Below are 21,447 nucleotides of genomic sequence, written 5' to 3' on the forward strand. Positions count from 1 at the left end.
ATAAGGGGAAACCAAAATGTCACTTAGAAAAGGATCTGCAAGGTTTTCCTCGAAGCCTGAATTTGTTTTATTCTGGGTTGTTTGATTTGATGATTTAATGGGCTGTAAACCACGTTGAGATTTTTTCTTATAAAGTATAAAGCTGTATAGAAATGAAATGAAGATGAATTGTACTCATTCTGCATGCCTATTCTAGAGTTTTGCTTTTCTTCTTTTAATTTTCGTCTGCAGTTACAATTGTTCTCTCCGTTAAAAAAATGTAGTATAAACACCAACAACTGGGAAACACTGGGCTGCGAGCGCTCAAGTTGGAGAACAGCCTTTACCAAAGGTGTCACAGGCTTTGAAGACACTCAAACTCAGGACACAAGGGAGAAACGTGCTGAGAGGAAGGCACGCTTGGCAAATCCACACCATGATCAACTCCTGCCCGGAAACCAATGTCCCCACTGTAGAAGGACGTGTGGATCTAGAATTGGCCTCCACAGTCACTTACGGACTCATTGTTAAAACCGTGTTTATGGAAGACAATCTTACTTGGCTACGAGGGATGGCCAAAAAGGAAGAGATACATTATAAAATGAAATGAAAAAACTTTACAAAAAAGCCTGCAAAGTTACTAGTGAGCTGGGAGATTATCAGAGGAGGGATGGAGAGCCCAGCCTCCCCTCTACCAGCCCTACTCTGAGTGTAGAGGCTGGGGCTTCTGTTTGAAGGCACCCCTTTAGGCTTCCATATGGGGCGCAGAGGATGGAAGAAGAAGCCCTCTGCCCCTCCACTCACTCACTAGTGCCTAAAGACAAGGTCTGAATCAATTCAATGCAGAGCACAGAAGAGGTTACTGTGCCATCTGTGAAATGGGCACCATCTCATACACAGATATGCAAGAACTCGAGGCTAGCTGAGCTAGCCAAAGTCACGAAGTTCTTGTGAGGCTGGCAAATCTTAAGGAAGAGCAGGAGTGGGAGACTGGGCAAGATGCGATTGAATGAATCTTTATTTGCGTCAGCCATAACAATAAAACAACAATACGATATACAAAGAATAGAAATAAAAAGTCAGTTATATAAAACACATTTCAGGGTTTTAAATCAAGATCCAAGGTGAGTGCCTGTCCAAACCTGAGCCCCATATCATAGCTGTGCTAGGGGTTCAGCTTGGAACACTTCCAGGACTGATGGTATATGTTTACCACCTTTTGTGCGGAAAAAGCATGTCAGAATTTTGGCGCTTTGGGACGCTTTTTCTTTTGCACATTTCTGGTGTGCTCCCCGTAACCCCGTAGACTAGAAAATAAAGCCAGGATATTTGAAAACTCTGACCTGCTCAATTAGCTGGTTGTCCATGCGCCATGCAGGGGCCCTATAGTTTCTTGAGAAAACCATGACTTTGGTTTTCTTGTAATTCACGGCGAGCTGTTCTCTCTGGCAATATCCTGAAGAGCCAGATGTGATTTTTGCCCCGCCTTACTAAGGCCATTGCCTACAACCAAGGGCGTTCTGCCATGCTGGGTTTTGCTCACCAGGTTCCCTTAGCAATACCAAGACACCCCTTCAGTGTAGACACAGAAGCCTGTGTTTTTGGAAAGCAGCGAGGTGTAAGCATAAATTGGATGGTCATCTGCCAGGGATGTTTTGCCTGCACTGCAGGGGGTTGGGCTAGATGGCCCTCAGGGGGCCCTTTCCTTCCAACTCTGCCATTCTAACAGCAGAGGAGGGTGGCAGCCCCAGGCTCTTGAGTTGCCACAAGAGAGCAGGAAGTGGGGGGCAAAGAAGAAGTTGGAGCATTCCTTCTTTGCGCACACTTCCCTCTGCAGAGACCCTGTGGGGACAAGGGGTGCCCCAACTTCGCCACTTGGGAGTTTTTAACCGTTAGGTGGTGAGGGAGCTTTTAAAACCGAAACAAAGCAAGCAGATGCTGGCAGGATCACGGAATCGTGGAGTCGGAAGGGACCCCGCGGGGTCATCCAGCCCAACCCCCTGCAATGCAGGAATCTCTCTTTTTTCTTTTTCTTTTTTGCAAAACAATTTACATCGAATATAGACCAAAAAACCCTCAAACTTAAACAGACCATAAACTAACAACATTACACATTTAGCATAACACACACTGTAACTTTTGATTCACCTCATTGCACTTATTACATCTTACTGTTCTATACGCACTTCATTATTATTTTCCCATTACTTATCAGGAAAATTTTGACTTTTGTAATTTCCTTATATTTCAAGATTCAATCAAAATTTGTCAGGAGCTTTGCATTATCACAGTACAGTGGTACCTGCAGTTGCGGACAGGATCCATTCCGGGGGTCCGATCGGATCCCGAGGTTTCCACAACCTGAGGACCGCTTCTGCGCATGCATGCACAGTGAAACCTCGTAAAATACTTCCACGTTTGCCGCGCATGCATCCCAAAGTTTACGTAACTAGAGGGTTACGTAAACCAAGGTTCGACTATACTTTTGAAGATATTCTTTGAATATTGTCCTATCTTTACTGACTCCCAGATTTGAGTCTCCTCTTATTCTCCCAGTCATTTTCGCAAGTTCTAAATATTCTAGCATCTTCGCAGGAATCTCAACGAAAGCATCCAGGACAGATTGCTTAGAAACCTCCAAGAAATGCTTCCTGGAAAGAAACAGTAACCCCATTTTGGGGAGTGGGAGGCAATGGTTCTACTGGCGAGCAGGTTTACACTCCAACTTGGTGGAGGGGAGAGAAAGGCAGATAGGGGGAAGGAGGAAGGGGGGCTCAGATACAAAAACTCAACACTCCCCCCCCCCCATCAGAAAAACTCTCACAGAGAAGAAAAAGTTTGGCAAAACAAATTAATGAACTATAATAATATAATAATAAAATTTTATTTCTATGCCACCCTCCCCAGCCAAAGCCAGGCTCAGAGTGGCTAACAACAGTAAAAGTAACACAATTTACATAAAATCACAATCTATTAATCAAAATGCATTCTAAAATCAATTCATTCTAAAATCAATTCAGAATCAAATTAATAGCAACTATATGCAGGACATATTAGATCATTGGAAACCCAAGAAAGAAAAAGGACATTGATTCTTTTTTAAAAGGGGGGGGAGATGTTTAATGCACACTTTACAAGCCTTGTGTGCAGGCTTTTACATGAAACTTCTAAAGGTCACTTGTGACAACATGAACAAGGCTTTAAAATTGGACTGCTAAGAATATAAGATTTGACGGACGTGCATGAAGAAGTATAAAACAATGGAACCAGGAGGGGGAGTGGAGGGAAGTCAATGAAGACGAATGATTTAAATTTTTGATTGTGATCTTCTTTTTTGGTTTTTTTGATTATAAAATTAATAAATTGGATCTAAAAAAATTGGAAGCCGCCCAGAGTGGCTGGGGAAGCCCAGTGAGGTGGGCGGGGTATAAATAATAATAATAATAATAATAATAATAATAATAAAGTAAAACTCTCACACATACCCTTAAAAAGCGAGGAAGCGCGCATGTTCCCCGCCCCCAACCCCCGATCAAGGCCTCTCACAGGATACAATAATGGAACTGAGGGGGAAGGAGGGCTAGGAAGGGAACCCCAAGGGACATCTAGTCCACCCCCCTGGTGTGTGTGTGTGTGTGTGTGAAAACACAGGCAGAGAAGCGTGTCCGGGGGGGGGGGCTGCCTGCCTTTGGACTTTGAGCTCCATGGGGTGCCCCCCCTCAACCCCAAAGCGAATAAGGGGGGAGCGGTATCTTTTTGGGGGGAGGGAAAGACCCCAGACCCCGCATTCCCTCACAGGGAGAGGGCGGGGATTTAGCAAATAATGACGATAATAGCGATAATAAGGCTAATATTTCGTCCCCTCCCGCCGCCCCCCCCCCCCAGGGCAGGACTCACCGCCGGGGCCTCCGCCTCAGAGCAGGCGCCGCCGCCATCTTGGCCCGCCTCTCGGGGCCTCCGGGAGGCTCGGCCGCCGCGCGCGGTGCATTGTGGGCGCTGTAGTCCCTCGCCTCAGCGCCGCCTTCGCGTGAAGGGGTTCCCGCGCCGCCCAGGGTCATCTAGACCGACCCCGCGGCGACGCTCTTCCTTTCCTCATATGTATTTATCAGTTTAGTTGCTTGCGCGTTGATAGCCCAAGGAGCTCTCACGCATGCGCAGGAACGTTTCTGCCCTCACAACAAGCCTGTGAGGTAGGCCAGCCGCAGGGCCGGATTGAGGTTTGAGGAGGCCCTCAGCGCCTGAAGGGAACGGGGCCCTTTCTATGGCCAGCTGTCCTTCGTCAGTAGCAAATTGCCCCTGTTTTTTGGGTTGAATAGATGCTATATGGTCATTTATGGACCTAATAGGTATCTCAAGCCATTTGCACATCACAAAATATGTATTTTATCAAAGTAATTGTGGAACTGAAATACAATCAAGAAGAAGTATATTAATAGTGAATTTTTTGGGGGGGGCCCCAAGAGAACGGGGCCCTAAGCTATAGGTTGTTTAGCTTATATGTAAATCTGGCACTGCTTGTGAACAGGATTAGGGGCTGGGTGGGTTGTCTCTGGGTGCTGAGCGCTTAGCTCCGTGCTGCTGTCTTCAATGGGATCTTATTCTCTTGAAATAAAAAAATTATTGTCATATATATATATATATATATATACACACACACACACACACACATATATATATATACACACACACACACATATATATATATATATATACATATATATATATATATATATATACACATATACATATATATATATATATGATAAATGTTCATAACGGCATATATAAACCACATGTCTGAAACCCCACAGAAAAAGTCCTGAAACCATTTTGTCCCTCCCAAATTGACCTCAAATATTTCTCTGCAAGGTCGACGGAAAATGGAAAAGCCGCCCTATTGTCTTTTTGTTCACAAATCCTGTCTTAAGGGTATGTCTGTGTATGAATAGGGTGAGCCTCTGACCTGGCTCAGGAACGAAGTACAGTATTTATCATTACAAAAGACTGGCCAGGCTCCCCAGGGTATCCAATCAAGTGAGCACTAACAGATACCTTGCCAGACAGGATAACGCACTCAGATTTCTGTTGTAGACCGCCTTTTCTGTGATGTAGGTATGATGTTTGGGGGCGTTGTCTTGAGCACCAGGGAAGGCAATTTAAAATATCTAAATAAGGGTGGGCACACCTCGGTTCTGGGTCCTCCTCCTCCTCCTGCGTGTGAGGGGAGCACCCTGTTGCAACAGTCCAATAAAGATCAGGCTTACTAGCTGCTTTGCTTCTCAATATTCTCTGGTTGGCCTCTTATTTTCTCCGACTGATGGAGAACCTACAAAGGACTCTATATGGGCTCTTGTGTCCTCCATAAGGGAATAAGGGCAGATTTTGGTTTATTACACTCTCTTCACTGTTCAGCGGGAGTTAGTTGTAAGCCTGTTAATACCATCAGCTGCACCAAGTGATGACTTTCTTTTTTCTCTTGCAGTTTATCACATGGTGGAAAATAGGAGCCAAGCTTCCCATCAACAATGCCTGGCAGTAAGTATGGCAACCTGTTGAAAAATGTAAGGCGCTTGCCCTGAGAATTTGAGATTCGGTCCTTTGGAGGAAATCTCTTCTGAAAAAGAAAAGCAGAAACAAAACGTGGCAGGTGTGATGCATCTTTGAACGTGGAGCTCTGGCTTCAGACGTTGTAGCAGACCTGCTCATTGCTATCCAGAAATGTATTAACTGCTTCGATTTTAACTGCTATTCTGAATACAATACTAGTCAAACCGATTGAAGTGGTCACATCAGGTAGTGACCACCAGATGGTGCAGGTGCTCTTTAGTACATATATAGGCCCGGAGGTGCCTTGCATTTGGAAATCTCAGAAAGCAGAGCTGCTCTGGTCTCTCAAGAGCATGTTAAAAGAGCCATGGGCTCTACTCAGCATGCAGGCAGCACAATCATTTCCCACTTGGGCTGGAAGAACGGGTCCCTGATTGACTCCAGCTGCAGAAGCTGAGGCTGCTTGGCCTGGGGTGTTGTTTGTGGGAGATAAGTAATACAAATTACTTAGAATCATAGAATCCTAGAGTTGGAAGAGACCACAAGGGCCATCGAGTCCAACCCCCTGCCAAGCAGGAAACACCATCAGAGCACTCCTGACATATGGTTGTCAAGCCTCTGCTTAAAGACCTCCAAAGAAGGAGACTCCACCACACTCCTTGGCAGCAAATTCCACTGTCAAACAGCTCTTACTGTCAGGAAGTTCTTCCTAATGTTTAGGTGGAATCTTCTTTCTTGTAGTTTGGATCCATTGCTCCGTGTCCGCTTCTCTGGAGCAGCAGAAAACAACCTTTCTCCCTCCTCTATGTGACATCCTTTTATATATTTGAACATGGCTATCATATCACCCCTTAACCGTCTCTTCTCCAGGCTACTTATTTGTATCTTTATTTGAGAGCTTATGATTTACTTTGCATGTGTACTTCTCGATGTTTTATTTATTGCCCATGACTGCTTTTGTTACGTTTAGAATTAGTAATTTTGTTCGTTTTACGAGACACCTTGAACATTGTTTGAACTATGGAAAGGCAGCATAAAGATAATACAGGGATCAGCAAACTTATTCAGCAGGAGGCCAGTCCACTGTCCCTCAGACCTTGTGGGGGGCAGACTATATTTTTTGGGGGGGATGAATGAATTCCTATGCCCCACAAATAACCCAGAGATGCATTTTAAATAAAAGCACACACTCTACATATGTAAAAACACGCTGATTCCTTAACCATCCGCGGGCCGGATTTAGAAGGCGATTGGGCCGCATCCGGCCCCCGGGTCTTAGTTTGCCTACCCATGGATAAAACGATTATGGACAAATGTATATCACTTCTCAGTATTTTCTTCTCCATGCCCAACTCCCTCAAGCATTCTTCATAAGGCTTGGTTTCTGGACCCTTGAACATTTTGGTCACCCACCTTTGCACACATTCCTTTGCACACCCTTCTTTGCACAACATCTTTCTTAAATTGTGGCACCCAGAACTGGACACATTACAGTGGTACCTCGGGTTACATACGCTTCAGGTTGCATACGCTTCAGGTTACAGACTCTGCTAACCCAGAAATAGTACCTCGGGTTAAGAACTTTGCTTCAGGATGAGAGCAGAAATTGCGCAGCGGCAGCAGCAGGAGGCCCCATTAGCTAAAGTAGTGCTTCAGGTTAAGAACAGTTTCAGGTTAAGAACGGACCTCCGGAACGAATTAAGTACTTAACCCGAGGTACCACTGTCTTCCAGCTGTGGTCTGACCAAGGCAGAATAGATCAGTACAATTACTTCCTTTGATCTGGACACTAGACTTCTGTTGATGCAGCCTAGAATAGCATTAGCTACTTTTGCTGCTGCATCACACTCTTGACTCATGTTTAGCTTGTGGTCCACCAAGATGCCTAGATCCTTTTCACATGTACTGCTGCCAAGTCAGGTGTGCATCTGCAGTGCCACAAATCCAACTCAATGGTATAACGTTGGAAAATGTCGATCACTTCTCCTACCTAGGCAGTTATCTTTCCACAAGGGCCAACATTGATGCCGAAATCCAGCATCGCCTGAGCTCTGCGAGTGCGGCTTTCTCCCGATTGAAATGCAGAATGTGTCAGGACCAGGACATTTGCAGGGGAATCAAAATGCTTGTTTACAAATCTATTGTACTACCAAACTTACTGTATGCTTGTGAAACATAGACCACTTACAAACACCATCTCCAACTCCTCGAAAGATTCCATCAACGGTGTCTCCAAAATTTTTTACACATGACTTGGGAAGATAGGCGAACTAATACCAGTGTTCTGGAAGAAGCAAAGATCACCAGTGTTGAAGCGACGATTCTTCAAACATCAACTTCGTTGGACTGGTCATGTTGTGTGGATGCCTGATTAGCGTCTTCCAAAGCAACTTCTCTATTCTAACTTAAAAATGGAAAGCATATTGCTGGTGGTCAACAAAAGAGGTTTAAAGGCTGTCTCAAGGCAAATCTTTAAAAATGTAGTATACACACTTGACAGCTGGGAAACACTGGCCTACGAGTGCTCCAGTTGGAGAACAGCCTTTACCAAAGGTGTCACAGGCTTTGAAGACACTCGAACTCAGGACGCAAGGGAGAAACGTGCTGAGAGGAAAGCATGCTTGGCAAATCCACACCGTGATCAACTCCCGCCTGGAAACCAAGGTCCCCACTGTAGAGGGATGTGTGGATCCAGAATTGGCCTCCACAGTCACTTACGGACTCATTGTTAAGACCGTGTTTATGGAAGACAATCTTACTCGGCTACGAGGGATCGTCAGAAAAGCATCTGGTTATTTCTGCGTAAGTGTAGAACCATCCATTTGCCCCTGTTGAAATTAATTAATTAGCCAGCAGACCTAATTAACCAACAAACTAAGCCAACCTTCTTTGTTTTGGGCTGGATGGCTGGGTGGCAGTTGGCATTGACCTGCAGGCTTCTCTTGGCCTTCCATCAGTGGACAGAAGTGGAATCCGCCAGCAGTAGCGATCTCTGTTTGCCACCTCTGCCTTCTGCCCTGGCTGTTGCCCAGATGTGGCGCTACTGAAAAGCCCTACTGGGCTTTGTGGATGGAGAAAGAGGGCAGTTAGGATTGCTCCCTGAAAGGATAGATGATTTTTAAAACTGGACTGCTGTGCATCTAATCTGCTCAGAGAGGCTGAACTTCGTGCATTAGGTACCCGCTGACCCTCAAACCGTGCCGTTTGTTTATTCCACGCTCCAGGTATCTTTGCACCCAGGTGACTGCCAGCTGAACTCCACCAACTGGTAAAGTCTGAGCCCCATGACTGCATTTACGAGGTGTGTTATCAATGCTTCTTCCAAAGTCTGGCGTCAACAGCTGATAATGGGGGGCAGGCAGCAGGCAAAGGGCTCCCACCTGGGGAAGGAGAGAGGCAATAAGGTGCAGGAAGCACGTCAGGGCAAACAAGAGCCTGCTGGATCAGGCCAGGGCCCTGTTCTCACAGTGGGCAACTGGAAACCCACAAGCAGGATTTGAACACAAGAGCCCTCTTCCCTCCTGCATCTTCCATTAACTGATATTCAGAAGCCTTGGTACTTCCAGCTTTGGAGACAGAGCAGAACCATCCTGTCTAGGAGCCATCAGTAGCCCTCTCCTCCTCCATGAATAATTATTATTATTATTATTATTATTATTATTATTATTATTATTATTATTTTACCAACAACCGAAACACAAACAGTGAAACCCTCCAGGTGGCTGATGCATTGGGTATACCTAATCAATAATAACATATTCAGATCAACCATATGTACAATTCTATATATATTAACACTCCTCCCTCCACAAGGTTTATTTAACTTTTAGCATTTTAATTGCCCCAAATTGTTCAAACCTGCTCAAATAATTCAATATCTTCTCAAACCAATCCTCCTCCTTCTCACTGATCTTAAACCCATTCATTTTGTATAACTTCACAGTTAGATATTCTAAGATTATAATATTTTTCAGTTTTTCCCTCCATTGGTTCAACCCTAGCTCTTCTGCATTTTCCCAATTACTTGCTATAACCTGTCTGGCTGCAATTGCCATCAATGTTACCCATTTACATTCCTCTTTTGTTTCTAACTCGGTTCTACTCAGGCTAATAAGAACCATTAATTTAGATATTTCCACCTTCCTACCCACAATTCCTGATATTTCTCCTCTATGAATTTGTCTCATCCTCTTTTAAAGCCATCTAGCTTGGAGGCCATCCCGGCTTCCTGTGGCAAGGAGTTCCTCAGTTTAAACATGCGCTGCTGGGAGAGATGCTTCCTTTTATCTGTCCCGAAACTTCCCACAAGTCACTGTCTCTAGGACTCCCGCATCCGCTTCCCAACGCTGCCGAAGCCGTTGGCTTCATCTCACAGCGTAATCTGGAGACCGTGAGCACCAATGGGGCAATGTTTTGGCTGCTTCTGGCAGTGGCAGCAGCAGCTTTGAGTCGTGTGTCTGTGCTGCGGCGCATGTGCCCATTGCCACCCAGGCCAGACCTAGCTGAGCCCAGGGAGGTAACAACATGTTCTGGTGATGGATGGGCTGTGCAATTTATCAGCTGGGCTGCCAGCGTTAATGGATGCATGGAAAAGAAGATTGCATGGAGAAGAATGAACAGTCAACAGGGGGCCATTCCTTCAGGCCACATCTACACTTGAGGACTGACACCACAGCCACACCCTATATTTAAGGCACATTGCTTCCCCCAAAGAACCCCGGTAGCTATAGTCAGGTGTGCATGCGGGAGCCAGGCCCTGTGACCAATAGGACTCTGCAGGACTGGGGCCTTCCTAAGTTTGTTCTGAAGAGGCAAGGCATGGCCTCACAGGTGACGCCGATTGGTAACTCAAAGCACCTGGTGGCAAGAGCTGGGAAGGGATATACGGTCAGCATTTTCCTTCAACTCTTTGCCACAGCAACACGCTTCCTGCCTTGCTGCGTTTGGCTTCTTGCTTCCTGATCCTTAAACCTTGGCTTCTTGACTCCTTGCTTCCTGACCCTCAGACACCTGACTTCATGACTCCCTGCTTCTTGATCCTCGGACCCTTGACTTGGTGACTCCTTGCTTCCTGACCCTCGGACCCTTGGCTTCTTGACTCCCAGCTCTCTGACTCTCTGACTCCACCCCCTTGCTTATTTTCTGAACCTTTCCTTTTCTGAAGGAGCGTCTCCACCCCCATCGTTCTACCTGTACACTGAGGTCTAGCTCCAAGGACCTTCTGGTGGTTCCCTCACTGCAAGAAGCCAAATTACAGGGAACCAGGCAGAGGGCCTTTTTGGTGGTGGCGCCCGCCCTGTGGAATGCCCTCCCACCAGATGTCAAAGAGAACAACTACCACCAGACTTTTAGAAGACATCTGAAGGCAGCCCTCTTTAGGGAAGCTTTTAATGTTTGATGCATTACTGTATTTTAGTTTTGTGTTGGAAGCCGCCCAGAGTGGCTGGGGAAACCCAGCCAGATGGGTGGGGTAGAAATAATAAATTATTATTATTATTATTATTATTATTATTATTATTATTATTATTTCCAACTCTGCAATATCCCTTCTGAGGCGAGGTGAATGAAATTGTACACAGCACTCCAGCTGCACCATAGATTTGTATAAGGGCATCATGATTTTATTTTCAGTTCCTTTCCTAATGATTCCTAGCATGGGAATTTGCCTTTTTCATGGCTGCCACACACCGGGGCCACATCTTCATCATTTTCAGTAATTTGGAGCAGGGTGATATCCCGGAACACTGCAGGAAGAGGGACAATTTGCTCCTTGACCTCACACCGGCCAAGGAGAACTTCTGGAGGTCAGCCAGAGACTACTGTTCAGAGGTGATTCAAGCCGAAACTTCTTATATAACCTGCAATCTTCCTCATCATATCTCACACAAGGCAGGGGAGAAGTTGGCATGAAGACAAGGTCTTAGACTTCGGAGTGTCCGCACTCTGATCCCAGCAGCTCTAAACAAGCTTTCCAGGAACTTTCTGCTGCTGTTAAGAACGTCAGAAGAACTCCGCTGCTGCTGGATCAGACCAAAGGGAGACCGCAGAATCCAGCTCCTTCCTTTGGAGAGTAGCTGGTCCCAGAGGACTCTGGAGGACCCACAACCAGGGCAGGAGGACAGCTGCCAATCAAGGGCACAGTGACATTGACAGTATAGCCGCCCACACCCTTAGGATTCCCATTATTTTGTAAAAATTATACCCTGCTTGATTGTAAACAACAACAACACCCCTCAAAGCAGTTTACGAAAAAGTTCAGATGTTGTTGTGGTTGTTTAGTTGTTTAGTTGTGTCCGACTCTTCGTGACCCCATGGACCAGAGCACGCCAGGCACTCCTGTCTTCCACTGCCTCCCACAGTTTGGTCCAACTCATGCTGGTAGTTTCGAGAGCACTGTCCCACCATCTCACCCTCTGTCGTCCCCTTCTCCTTGTGCCCTCCATCTTTCCCAGCATCAGGGTCTTTTCCAGGGAGTCTTCTCTTCTCATGAGGTGGCCAAAATCTTGGAGCCTCAGCTTCAGGATCTGTCCTTCCAGTGAGCACTCAGGGCTGATTTCCTTCAGAATGGATCGGTTTGATCTTCTTGCAGTCCATGGGACTCTTAAGAGTCTCCTCCAGCACCATGAATACACCATAATGTGAAACTTTCAGGAAGTTAAGGCAACAGTAGGCTGGGGACAGATTAAAACTGGCACCAGGTTTCTAAGCATCTGGGAAGGCTCGTCTCGACAAAAATATTTTTAGCAGGTGCCAGAAAGACTGTGGTGAAGGCTCTGGCCTGGGGTCAAGAAGCAGGGAGTTCCAAAGATTCTGCCTCACTAAAAGAGGAAGTTCTTACAAATGTCATTCAGATATCATGTGGCAGCTGTAAAAGGGCCAGTTCCTCCACCATTTGAAGCGGCTGAGTGGGCAGACGTGGAGCAAGGCGATCTCCTAGGTAAACATATCCTCTGGGAATCTGTCTAATCCTCTTTTGGATGCCTCTAAGTTAGAGGCCATGATGGCATCCTGTTCATTCTTTAGATTAACTCTGCGCTATGTCAGAGGTCGGGAACCTCCAGCCCAAAGGCCAAATCTGACTTGGCGTGGGGGCCAGTTTGGCCAACAAGGTCACTTCCCCTAAACCACACCTGCCGGCCTTACATCTGATGGCACATGTAAGTAACATCAGTTGCAAGTCGGGCGGAGATGAAGTCAGATCAGGAACAGTTTCCCTGTGGGGATCTTGATCATGGAGCTCATCCCTACAGAAAGCCATTTAGCAAGTCCTATGATTGGCGCTGTGGGTTAAACCACAGAGCCTAGGACGTGCCGATCAGAAGGTCGGGGGTTCGAATCCCTGTGACGGGGTGAGCTCCCGTTGCTCGGTCCCTGCTCCTGCCAACCTAGCAGTTTGAAAGCACGTCAAAGTGCAAGTAGATAAATAGGTACCGCTTCGGCGGGAAGGTAAACGGCGCTGCTCTGGTTTGCCAGAAGTGGCTTAGTCCTGCTGGCCACATGACCCGAAAGCTATATGCCGGCTCCCTCGGCCTATAGAGCGAGATGAGCGCCACAACCCCAGAGTCGTCCGTGACTCTACCTAATGGTCAGGGGTCCCTTTACCTTTGCCTTCATGCTTGACGCTGGCAATAACATCAGAAGAGATTGCTGGATCAGGCCAGTGGCCCATCGAAACCAGAATCCTGTTCTCACAGTGGCCAACCAGAATCTGTGAGAATCCAACAAACAGGATTTGAATACGAGCCCTCTCCCTTTCTGTGGCTTCCAGGACCTGGGATTCAGAAGCCTTGCTGCCTCATCCTGGCTAGTAGCCATCAATAGCCGTCAATAGCCTCATAGAATCTTAGAGCTGGAAGGGACCCAAACAGGCACCCCCAAACTCGGCCCTCCAGATGTTTTGGGACTACAAGTCCCATCTTCCTTAGCTAACAGGACCAGTGGTCAAGGATGATGGGAATTGTAGTCCCAAAACATCTGGAGGGCCGAGTTTGGGGGTGCCTGATCTAGTCCAACCCCCTGCGATGCAGGAATCTCGGAGAAAGCATTCCTGACAGATAGCCATCCAACCTCTACTTAAAAACCTCTGAGGAAGGAGAGGGAGACTGTTCCACTGTTAACAGCTCTTCCTGTTCGTGAAATTGTCCAGCCCTCTTTTAAAGCCATTCAAATTGGTGGCCATCACTGCTTCCTGTGGGAGGGAGTTCCACAGGTTAACGAGGTGCCGTGTAGTTTAACTGTCCCCAGTCTTCCCAGCATTCAAATTCATTGGATGCCCATGAGTTCCTGAGTTACGAGAAAGGAAGGAAAACTTTTCTCTATCCGCTTTTCTCTATTAAAGTCACCCCAAGTTGACGGCTATCACTGCTTCCTTTGGCAGTGAGTTCCACAGTTTATGCATTGCGCAACAAATTACATTTCCCCGCCTCCCGCCCTGAATCTTCCAGCATTCAGTTTCGTTGCGTGTGTCCATAGTGTTATGAAAGAGGCAGAAAGACTTTAGGCAGCCTCTCTCTGCCCTCGAGAACCCAGCGGTGCCCAGATTTTGCCATCTGTCCACTCACCATACAGACACACAGGTACACATCCTGTTCTTCCTCCTCTGGGTCAGTATGGCCTGAGGCATCCCAGCTATGAGGAAGCTGGCGGGAGTGGAGTCGCTGGGGAACCCCCCACCCATGATGACGCAATCCCAGGGGCCCTTCCTATGTCGAAAGAGCTCAGGTTCCTTTCCATGAATGGGAGCAGAGAAGCAAGTGGAAAGAAAGTGGGCAAATATTGAAGTTAACTTAAAAGGTGCGTGACGAAGGTAGGGGGAAAGGAGGAGGAGAGGCATGGCAGCAGCAGAATACTTTGCTCTGGGTGGGGAAATTATTCCCCCACCCCACCCAGAGCAGAAGAGAGAGAAAGAGGTTTTAACATGCAGCTTAAAAATAATAATAATAATACTGGTTTTATTTAGATTTTAAATTGGGCAGGGGTCACTGAGTTTTTGGTTTCTGAACTCTCGCAATAATTCTAATATATCCTTTTGAGGAAATGGGTTAGTATCTCTCATGACTTGCCGTATATCCTGCCTTCCTCTAAGGAAGTTGGTGTCCACACTTCTCCTTTCCAATCCTCACAACAACCCTGAGAGGTCGGTTGGGCTGAGAGGCAGTGATTCGATCACAAGAGAGGCCACTTCAAGAAAATTAACTACGAACTCCAAAATCTGAGATCCTCTCTAAACCCAGTCCAAAGTTTTACAGGTGGGGAATTTTGTGGGTTTTTTGGCAGCATTTTGCTGCGAAATCCCTGTGTTTTGCAGCACCCCACAAAACTGATCAATTGATACATCAAATGTGGGGTTCGTACTTAACATTAACTATGAACTCCTCAAAATTTGGGGTCCCCTCCAAACCGGTGCCAAACAGTTGCAGTTGTTTGGTACTGTTTTTCTGTTAAAACTCCACATTTTACAGTGTCCTGCAAACTGAGCAATTGCTGCTCAAACCTGTGGTCATAGCTATTGCCCCAAAACCCATGCTGTCCACTTCAAACCGGTGCCAAAGTCTGGCAACCGTTTCCAGTGACTGGCATTCAGAAACATATACAACTTCTGACTCTGGTGGCAGAGCATGGAGGCTAATGGCCATCGATAGACCTCTCCTCTGTGTTGTTACGGAAAAATCTAGGTGTGAGGCTGCTCAGTCACCCAGCTCATCAGGCAGAGCCCGCGGGTCCCTGCGGAATAAAGGAAAGAGTCCAGCCACCAGCCGGAGCAAATAGCTGTAGACCAAAGTTTATTGCGCAACAGGTACAAAGAGGAATTTTGAACCCCGAGGATGGGGTGACAAGGACTTTTAAAACTTTCCCACCATATCCCAGAATACAGTTCGTACAGCATCATTGCTGCATCACTGACATGTCATAAAAGGGGAGGGGTAGACAGGGGTTACACTAGTTTAACCTTGGCAAACATGTCCAGACAAGTCCTTGGTACAATATTAGCATAAGCAGGCATGGCAGGGCAAGACTCAGGTATAAGATTAGCATAGGCAAACACCTCTGAAGTCCCACCACCCAAAGTACAATAGAACTTCCTTTGCATGTCTGGGCCCTTGGCAAGTTTGGTGATAGCATTAGGCTTTCCTTGGCCAACAATCAGCTCAGCAATTGTTACCTCTGGGAACTTCCTGGAGTCTCTTTCAAGGGGAAAATACCGTATTTTTCGCCCCATAGGACGCACTGGCCCATAGGGCGCACCTAGTTTTTTTTTTGGGGGGGGGGAAATAAAAAAAAAATTATTTCCCCCCCCCAGGTGTGGGGCTGGGGTGGGGGAAGCCCGAGCTTCCCCCGACCCCAGCCCCCAGAACAGGCTGCTATCTGCTAGCCCTCCTTTCTTCCACTGCCTCCCGCAGTTTGGTCAAACTCATGCTGGTAGCTTCGAGAACACTATCCAACCATCTCTGTCGTCCCCTTCTCCTTGTGCCCTCCATCTTTCCCAACATCAGGGTCTTTCCCAGGGAGTCTTCTCTTCTCATGAGGTGGCCAAAGTCTTGGAGCCTCAGCTTCAGGATCTGTCCTTCCAGTGAGCACTCAGGGCCGATTTCCTTCAGAATGGATAGGTTTGGTCTTCTTGCAGTCCATGGGACCCTCAAGAGTCTCCTCCAGCACCAGAATTCAAAAGCATCAATTATTCGGCGATCAGCCTTCTTTATGGTCCAGCTCTCACTTCCATACATCACTTCTGGGAAAACCATAGCTTGAACTAGACGGACCTTTGTTGGCAAGGTGATGTCTCTGCTTTTTATGTCTGACTCCCCTTGCCATCTCGACAGAGTCAGAGCAGGGAGGCTGCGACGACAATTCTCCTTCCACCTGGGGCTTAAGGCCTTGCTTGGTTAGCCCTTAGCACAGCTGAGCCCCTAGGAGTGGGCTAATCCTGGAGCGAGCGGAACTTGTTGCTCCAAGTGAGCCTCCGGTTATTAACTTTAAGGGTGTGGAGCCAGGATTGCAGCCACCAAACCAGAATGGATTGTCTATCTCTGCTTGCTGTTTGTCTTGGCCACATCGCTCTGCTCATTAAGCATCACAAACCTAAACCGCAGAGGAAAAGAAGACATTCTTTGTACACAGCAAGATTGTCAGGGAGGATTTCTGTGAGATCAGCGCATAGCGGCAAAGTTCCAGGGTTATAATTTGCGTCAAAATGATAATTAAAAACCAACAACCTTGCAGGTTCTTCTGTAAGTTTGAAGGTGTGCAAGGGAGCAGCAAAAACTACAGAGATTCCTGTGGCTCCTTAAAGACTCGCAGATTTATAATGGTGTAATCTGCTTTCATGGTGGTTTCTTGTTTTGCACCTGATGAAAGAGGTTCTACAGTAATCCCCCAAAGCTTTTGCCGGATCTGCACATATTTAATGTTCCATCACCCTGTTTTGTTGTGCTTGTAAGTTAAGAGCTATTTATAACCTGAGCAGTTACACAGCACTTTCAGAACATTCTCAGATGCTGGAGAGACAACGTGATGTAGTGGTTAGAGCGTCAGACTAGGTCCTGGGAGACCTGGGTTCAAATCTCCAGTGAGCGATGACGCTTTCCTGGGTGACCTTGGGCCAGTCATCATCTCTTAGTCCTAACCTAGTTTGCAGGGTTGTTGTGAGGATAAAATGGAGGACAGGAGAAATCATGGGCTGCAGGGGGTTGGAATGGATGACCCTTTGGGTCCCTTCCATCTCTGATTTAATGAATGCTGCATACCAACAAACGAACCTGTTTGCATTAGGGGATGTCCTGAAGTAGGGGACTTTATGCATTATATCTTGCACTGCCCCTTATATAATGAAGCAAGAGAACGATTTTTAGCACCTATAATGACAAGGTCTCCAAGCCAGAACCCCTCTGACATGATTTTATATCTCCTCGCAAACACAGATAAGTATGTGACCTGGCGTGTAGCACTCTTTGCAATTGCCGCTAGGAAAATTAGAGCAAATTATATAGCCAAGGTAACCACCAACTGTAAAGGAGATGAATTTATTTGACCCTATCTACATCAAGCTATATTCTATCTTTATCACCAAATTCCGAATATAATTTCACATTGTATTAATTAACATTATTTTTTAATATATTAGTGGCCATGTGATGATTTTAGCCTATAAATTTTATTGTTTAATGTCTTAACCTGTATATTAAGGTACTTTTATAGCTCTTTTTAGAGTAGGTAATGTCTTGATAATATAAATGTTTTAAGTCTTTTGTATTAATCCAGCATATTTTATTTTAATTGTGGATTGATTCTGTGTACATTGCGGCAGCCCTTGGCTATGTGCAATAAAACTGACTGACTGGCTGATTGGCTGAATGCAGCCATAGCCCCTTGGCTGAAAGGTGGAATATAAATGAAGTCAGTGTACTTGCCAAATCCTCATGTTTTGGAATCATAGTACTGTAAATTGGAAGGGACCATGACGAGGGCCATTTATTCCAACCCCTGCAAAGCAGGAATCTTTTGCTCTACGTGGGGCTCGAACCCACAACCCTGAGATGAGATCAAGGGTCTCATGCTCTACCAACTGAGCTATCCGGTAAACGCAGAAAGCTGGGATGTGTGCGGAGGAGGGCAACCAGGATGATAAAAGGTCTGGAATTGGAAACCAAGCCATATGACAGGCATCTCCAACCTTTGGCCCTCCAGGTTTTTGGACTACAATTCCCATCATCCCTGACCACTGGTCCTGTTAGCTAAGGATCATGGGAGTTGTAGGCCATAAGGCAGGAGGTTGGGGTGCCTGCCTTATGAGGAATGGTTGAAGGAACTGGGTATGTTTAGCCTGGAAAAGAAGAGATTGAGAGGAGATAGGAGAGCCAAATATCTCAAAGGCTGCTGCATGGAGCAAGCTTGTTTTCCCTTGCTCTGGAGGGTAGGACTCGAACCAGTGGCTTCAAGTTACAAGAAAGGAGATAACTTTCTGACTGTAGGAGAACTCTACAGTTCTGTGATTCTAAATGAATGAATAAACAAGCTCAGTCACATTTACAAGAAAGCTGAGAAAATAACTGTAGGGTTGGGAGGGACTGAGAAATCTCAGGAGCATGACTTAGGCCATCCAGGAAGTTCCTGGAAGAAGTGAAACCTGAACTCGTGTCTTCCTAGTCTGCTCAACCGCTACACCATGCTGACTCATTCCGTTCTTGGCTTTGAAAAGATTTTAGCTTCAAGCCTTTCTCAAACAAGAAAATAGACGTTGAGACATAAACAGAAAGCGGAGATGCTTGGGAAATCTTTTCTCTCTCTTAAGGGACACCGAGTCGCAGGGGGTGGAGTAGAACCAATAACACAATTGCTACAGGTGATATATAGTAACGCCCAGTAAAGATTCTGCAGAATTGTTGAATTTCCCTGAAGTTCTGCATACTCAAGTTCCGATCCATTGACTCACAATACTCCAAAAAGTTAGAAGGGATCCGCAAGGGGCATCTAGTCCAACCCCCCCTGCAATGAAGGAATCACCACTAAAGAACCCCGGACAGATGGCCGCCCAGCCTCTGTTTAAAAATCTCCAGGGAAGGAGAGTCCACCATCTTCTAACGGAGCTAGCTACAATGTCTGACAGCCCTTGCCGTTGGAAAGTTCTTCCTTATATAGTTGGAATCTCCTTCCTTGTCATTTGAATCCATTGGAACAACTTTCTGCCATCCTCCATGTGTCAGCCTGGGCCCTAAGGAAGTCAGATTATCCTCCACCAGGGCCAGGGCCTTCTCAGTGGTGGCTCCCACCTGGTGGAATGCTCTGTCCCAGGAGACCAGGGCCCTGCAGGATTTAACTTCCTTCCACAGGGCCTATAAGACAGAGCTATTCCGCCTGGCTTTCAATTTGATCTTAGTCTGATCTTTTATTCCCCTTCCTTTCCTCCCTCTCCCCTTTTTATGAAGATTCCCCGCTCTGGGATCCCACAGCTAATTCTCCCCTGGTCTCCTCGCTGGCCCAAATAGGACTAATTTAGCCAGCTAGCCCTGGTGATCATCTAATGTTTATTGGATGGATTTTCCTCCTAAATTGATTTTTTAATTCTGAATTTATTGTTATTCACGTTTTATACTGTATTTTATGCTGTTTTTGTTGCATCAATTAAGTGTTTTGAATTTGTTGTTAGCCGCCCTGAGCCCGGTTTTCTGAACCGGGAAGGGCGGGGTATAAATAAAAAATTATTATTATTATTATAACCCTTCAGATATTTGAACATGTCTATCATACCACCTTCTTGAAGACTTCTGCTGCACTCAGAAGCTTTGTTGACTTTCTGGCGAGCCCTAATGAAGGTTTTACTTTCTGAGATTCCCCTCCCCAGCCCTGCAAACCAGCTCAGCTACTCTTGCTTTTTAAGAAAAAATGCTATAATTATCCCTATTCAGTGCTACCATTTGCGCAATGGATCAGAACAATAGGGTCTTTTTTTATGTATAAAAGAAATCACACTACCTGTGCTAATTGGCTTTCCAATGCCAGGATGTCTGCGTAACCAACAACTAATGTTTTGTGTATTGCCCCTGTTGCTTACGCAACTAACTCTATCTCTGCTCTTATCTGCTTTTCATTCCCTCTGACCTGCCTGCTCGCAATGCCCTCTTCCCAAAGCGAATATATCTGAAACTCAGGATAACACTTCGAGCATCAGTCCAGGAAAGCTGATGCTGTGATAAAACGCGCAAGTCTTTAAGGAGAGGGAGGCAGGTGAAGACACACACCTGTGATTTCTACCAGGTAAATCCCTGGGCCAGTCACTGCCTCTCAGGCTAGCCTCCCTCACAGGGTTGTTGTGAGAAGCAGGAGAACAACATAAAGTCCACGACAATCCTGTAAAGCGACTGGCCTGAGGTCACCCAGTAAACTTCATGTTCAAGTGGGAATTCGAACCCCGGTCTCTCCGGGGTCCTAGTCCGGCACTCTAACCACTAGGCAGCACTGACTCTCTCACACCCTACCTATTGCTTCTGTGCTGCCTGTCTGGATACTTCAGCCGGAGGGGCATGCCCCTGGGTGGCCAAGGAATGTGATGTTTATGCTCCTGAAAGTCAAGGAAATTGGCCCTTGACATTCCTGGGTCCTCTTTAGGACCGCAAAATGGGTGTGGTGAAAGAGCAAGGAGATGCGTCAGCACGGCTGGGTTTCATTCCCAGCAGCTGGAAAGAGGGTTGTGGTTTCTAGGGGTTAGAGCAGGCTAGGCGGAGCAGGAATGCTGGGCGCTCAGTCCCCAAGGGCTTGGAGGAAGAACAAAGCTGGAATGATGGGAGAGGCAGGTTGGCAGGTGCATAACTGTTCCTCGTAATGCCATAACCAGACATAATTTCTTATTTCTAAAGCACCAGCTGTTTGGCTGTTTTTAATAGTGTGTTCCCAGCGCAGGGGAGGGAGCCCAAGGGCACTTGTGGAATCCTGCTGGGCGCCCACTTCTTCAAAGTCACCCTTTGCTCCTAGTTTAGGCACTGTCTCCTGTTCAGTGCCTTGAGGCAGGGAACCAGGCAGAGGGCCTTCTCGGTGGTGGCCCTCCCACCAGATGTCAAAGAGAACAACAACTACCAGACTTTTAGAAGACATCTGAAGGCAGCCCTGTTTAGGGAAGCTTTTAATGTTTGATGCATTATTGTATTTTAATATTTTGTTGGAAGCCGCCCAGAGTGGCTGGGGAAACCCAGCCAGATGGAGGGGGTATATATAATAAATTATTATTGTTATTTCCTGAGCAATGCCTCAATCTCTCCCTTTTTGGCAGTCCCTGCAGATGAGAAACCTACACCACCTGAAATGTTGCGTTTGAGGTTTAAACAATTACCCTTTTAAAATTTCCCGTATGACATTGCCCCCTTTCATACTGGAAAAAAATCTGGCACTTTGAGTCAGTACCCTCTGAGCACGTGCAAAGCGCTCCCCACC

The 21,447-nt window shown here is 46.4% G+C and overlaps 2 protein-coding genes across 4 annotated transcripts in view; one reads left to right on the forward strand and one right to left on the reverse strand.

Annotated features, from left to right (window-relative positions):
- Window positions 1-3,992, reverse strand: part of LOC310681321 (protein EFR3 homolog A) — a 52,123-nt gene extending 48,131 nt beyond the window's left edge. For 2 of the 3 annotated variants that reach the window (XM_083449015.1, XM_083449013.1), the window contains exon 1: window positions 3,877-3,992. The gene's annotated coding sequence lies outside the window, so the exon portion shown is untranslated. The remainder of the gene's footprint in view (window positions 1-3,876) is intronic. The other variant, XM_083449016.1, reaches the window with a different exon arrangement.
- A 1,469-nt stretch (window positions 3,993-5,461) lies between these two features.
- Window positions 5,462-21,447, forward strand: part of SLC39A4 (solute carrier family 39 member 4) — a 55,422-nt gene continuing 39,436 nt past the window's right edge. The window contains exon 1 of the mRNA XM_083449020.1: window positions 5,462-5,514. Coding sequence (XP_083305146.1) covers window positions 5,470-5,514 — 45 coding nt within the window. The 5' untranslated portion in view covers window positions 5,462-5,469. The remainder of the gene's footprint in view (window positions 5,515-21,447) is intronic.

The sequence above is a fragment of the Podarcis tiliguerta genome (genome assembly GCF_965153285.1).
Source record: "Podarcis tiliguerta genome assembly, chromosome: 7".
Classification (NCBI taxonomy): Eukaryota; Metazoa; Chordata; class Lepidosauria; order Squamata; family Lacertidae; genus Podarcis; species Podarcis tiliguerta.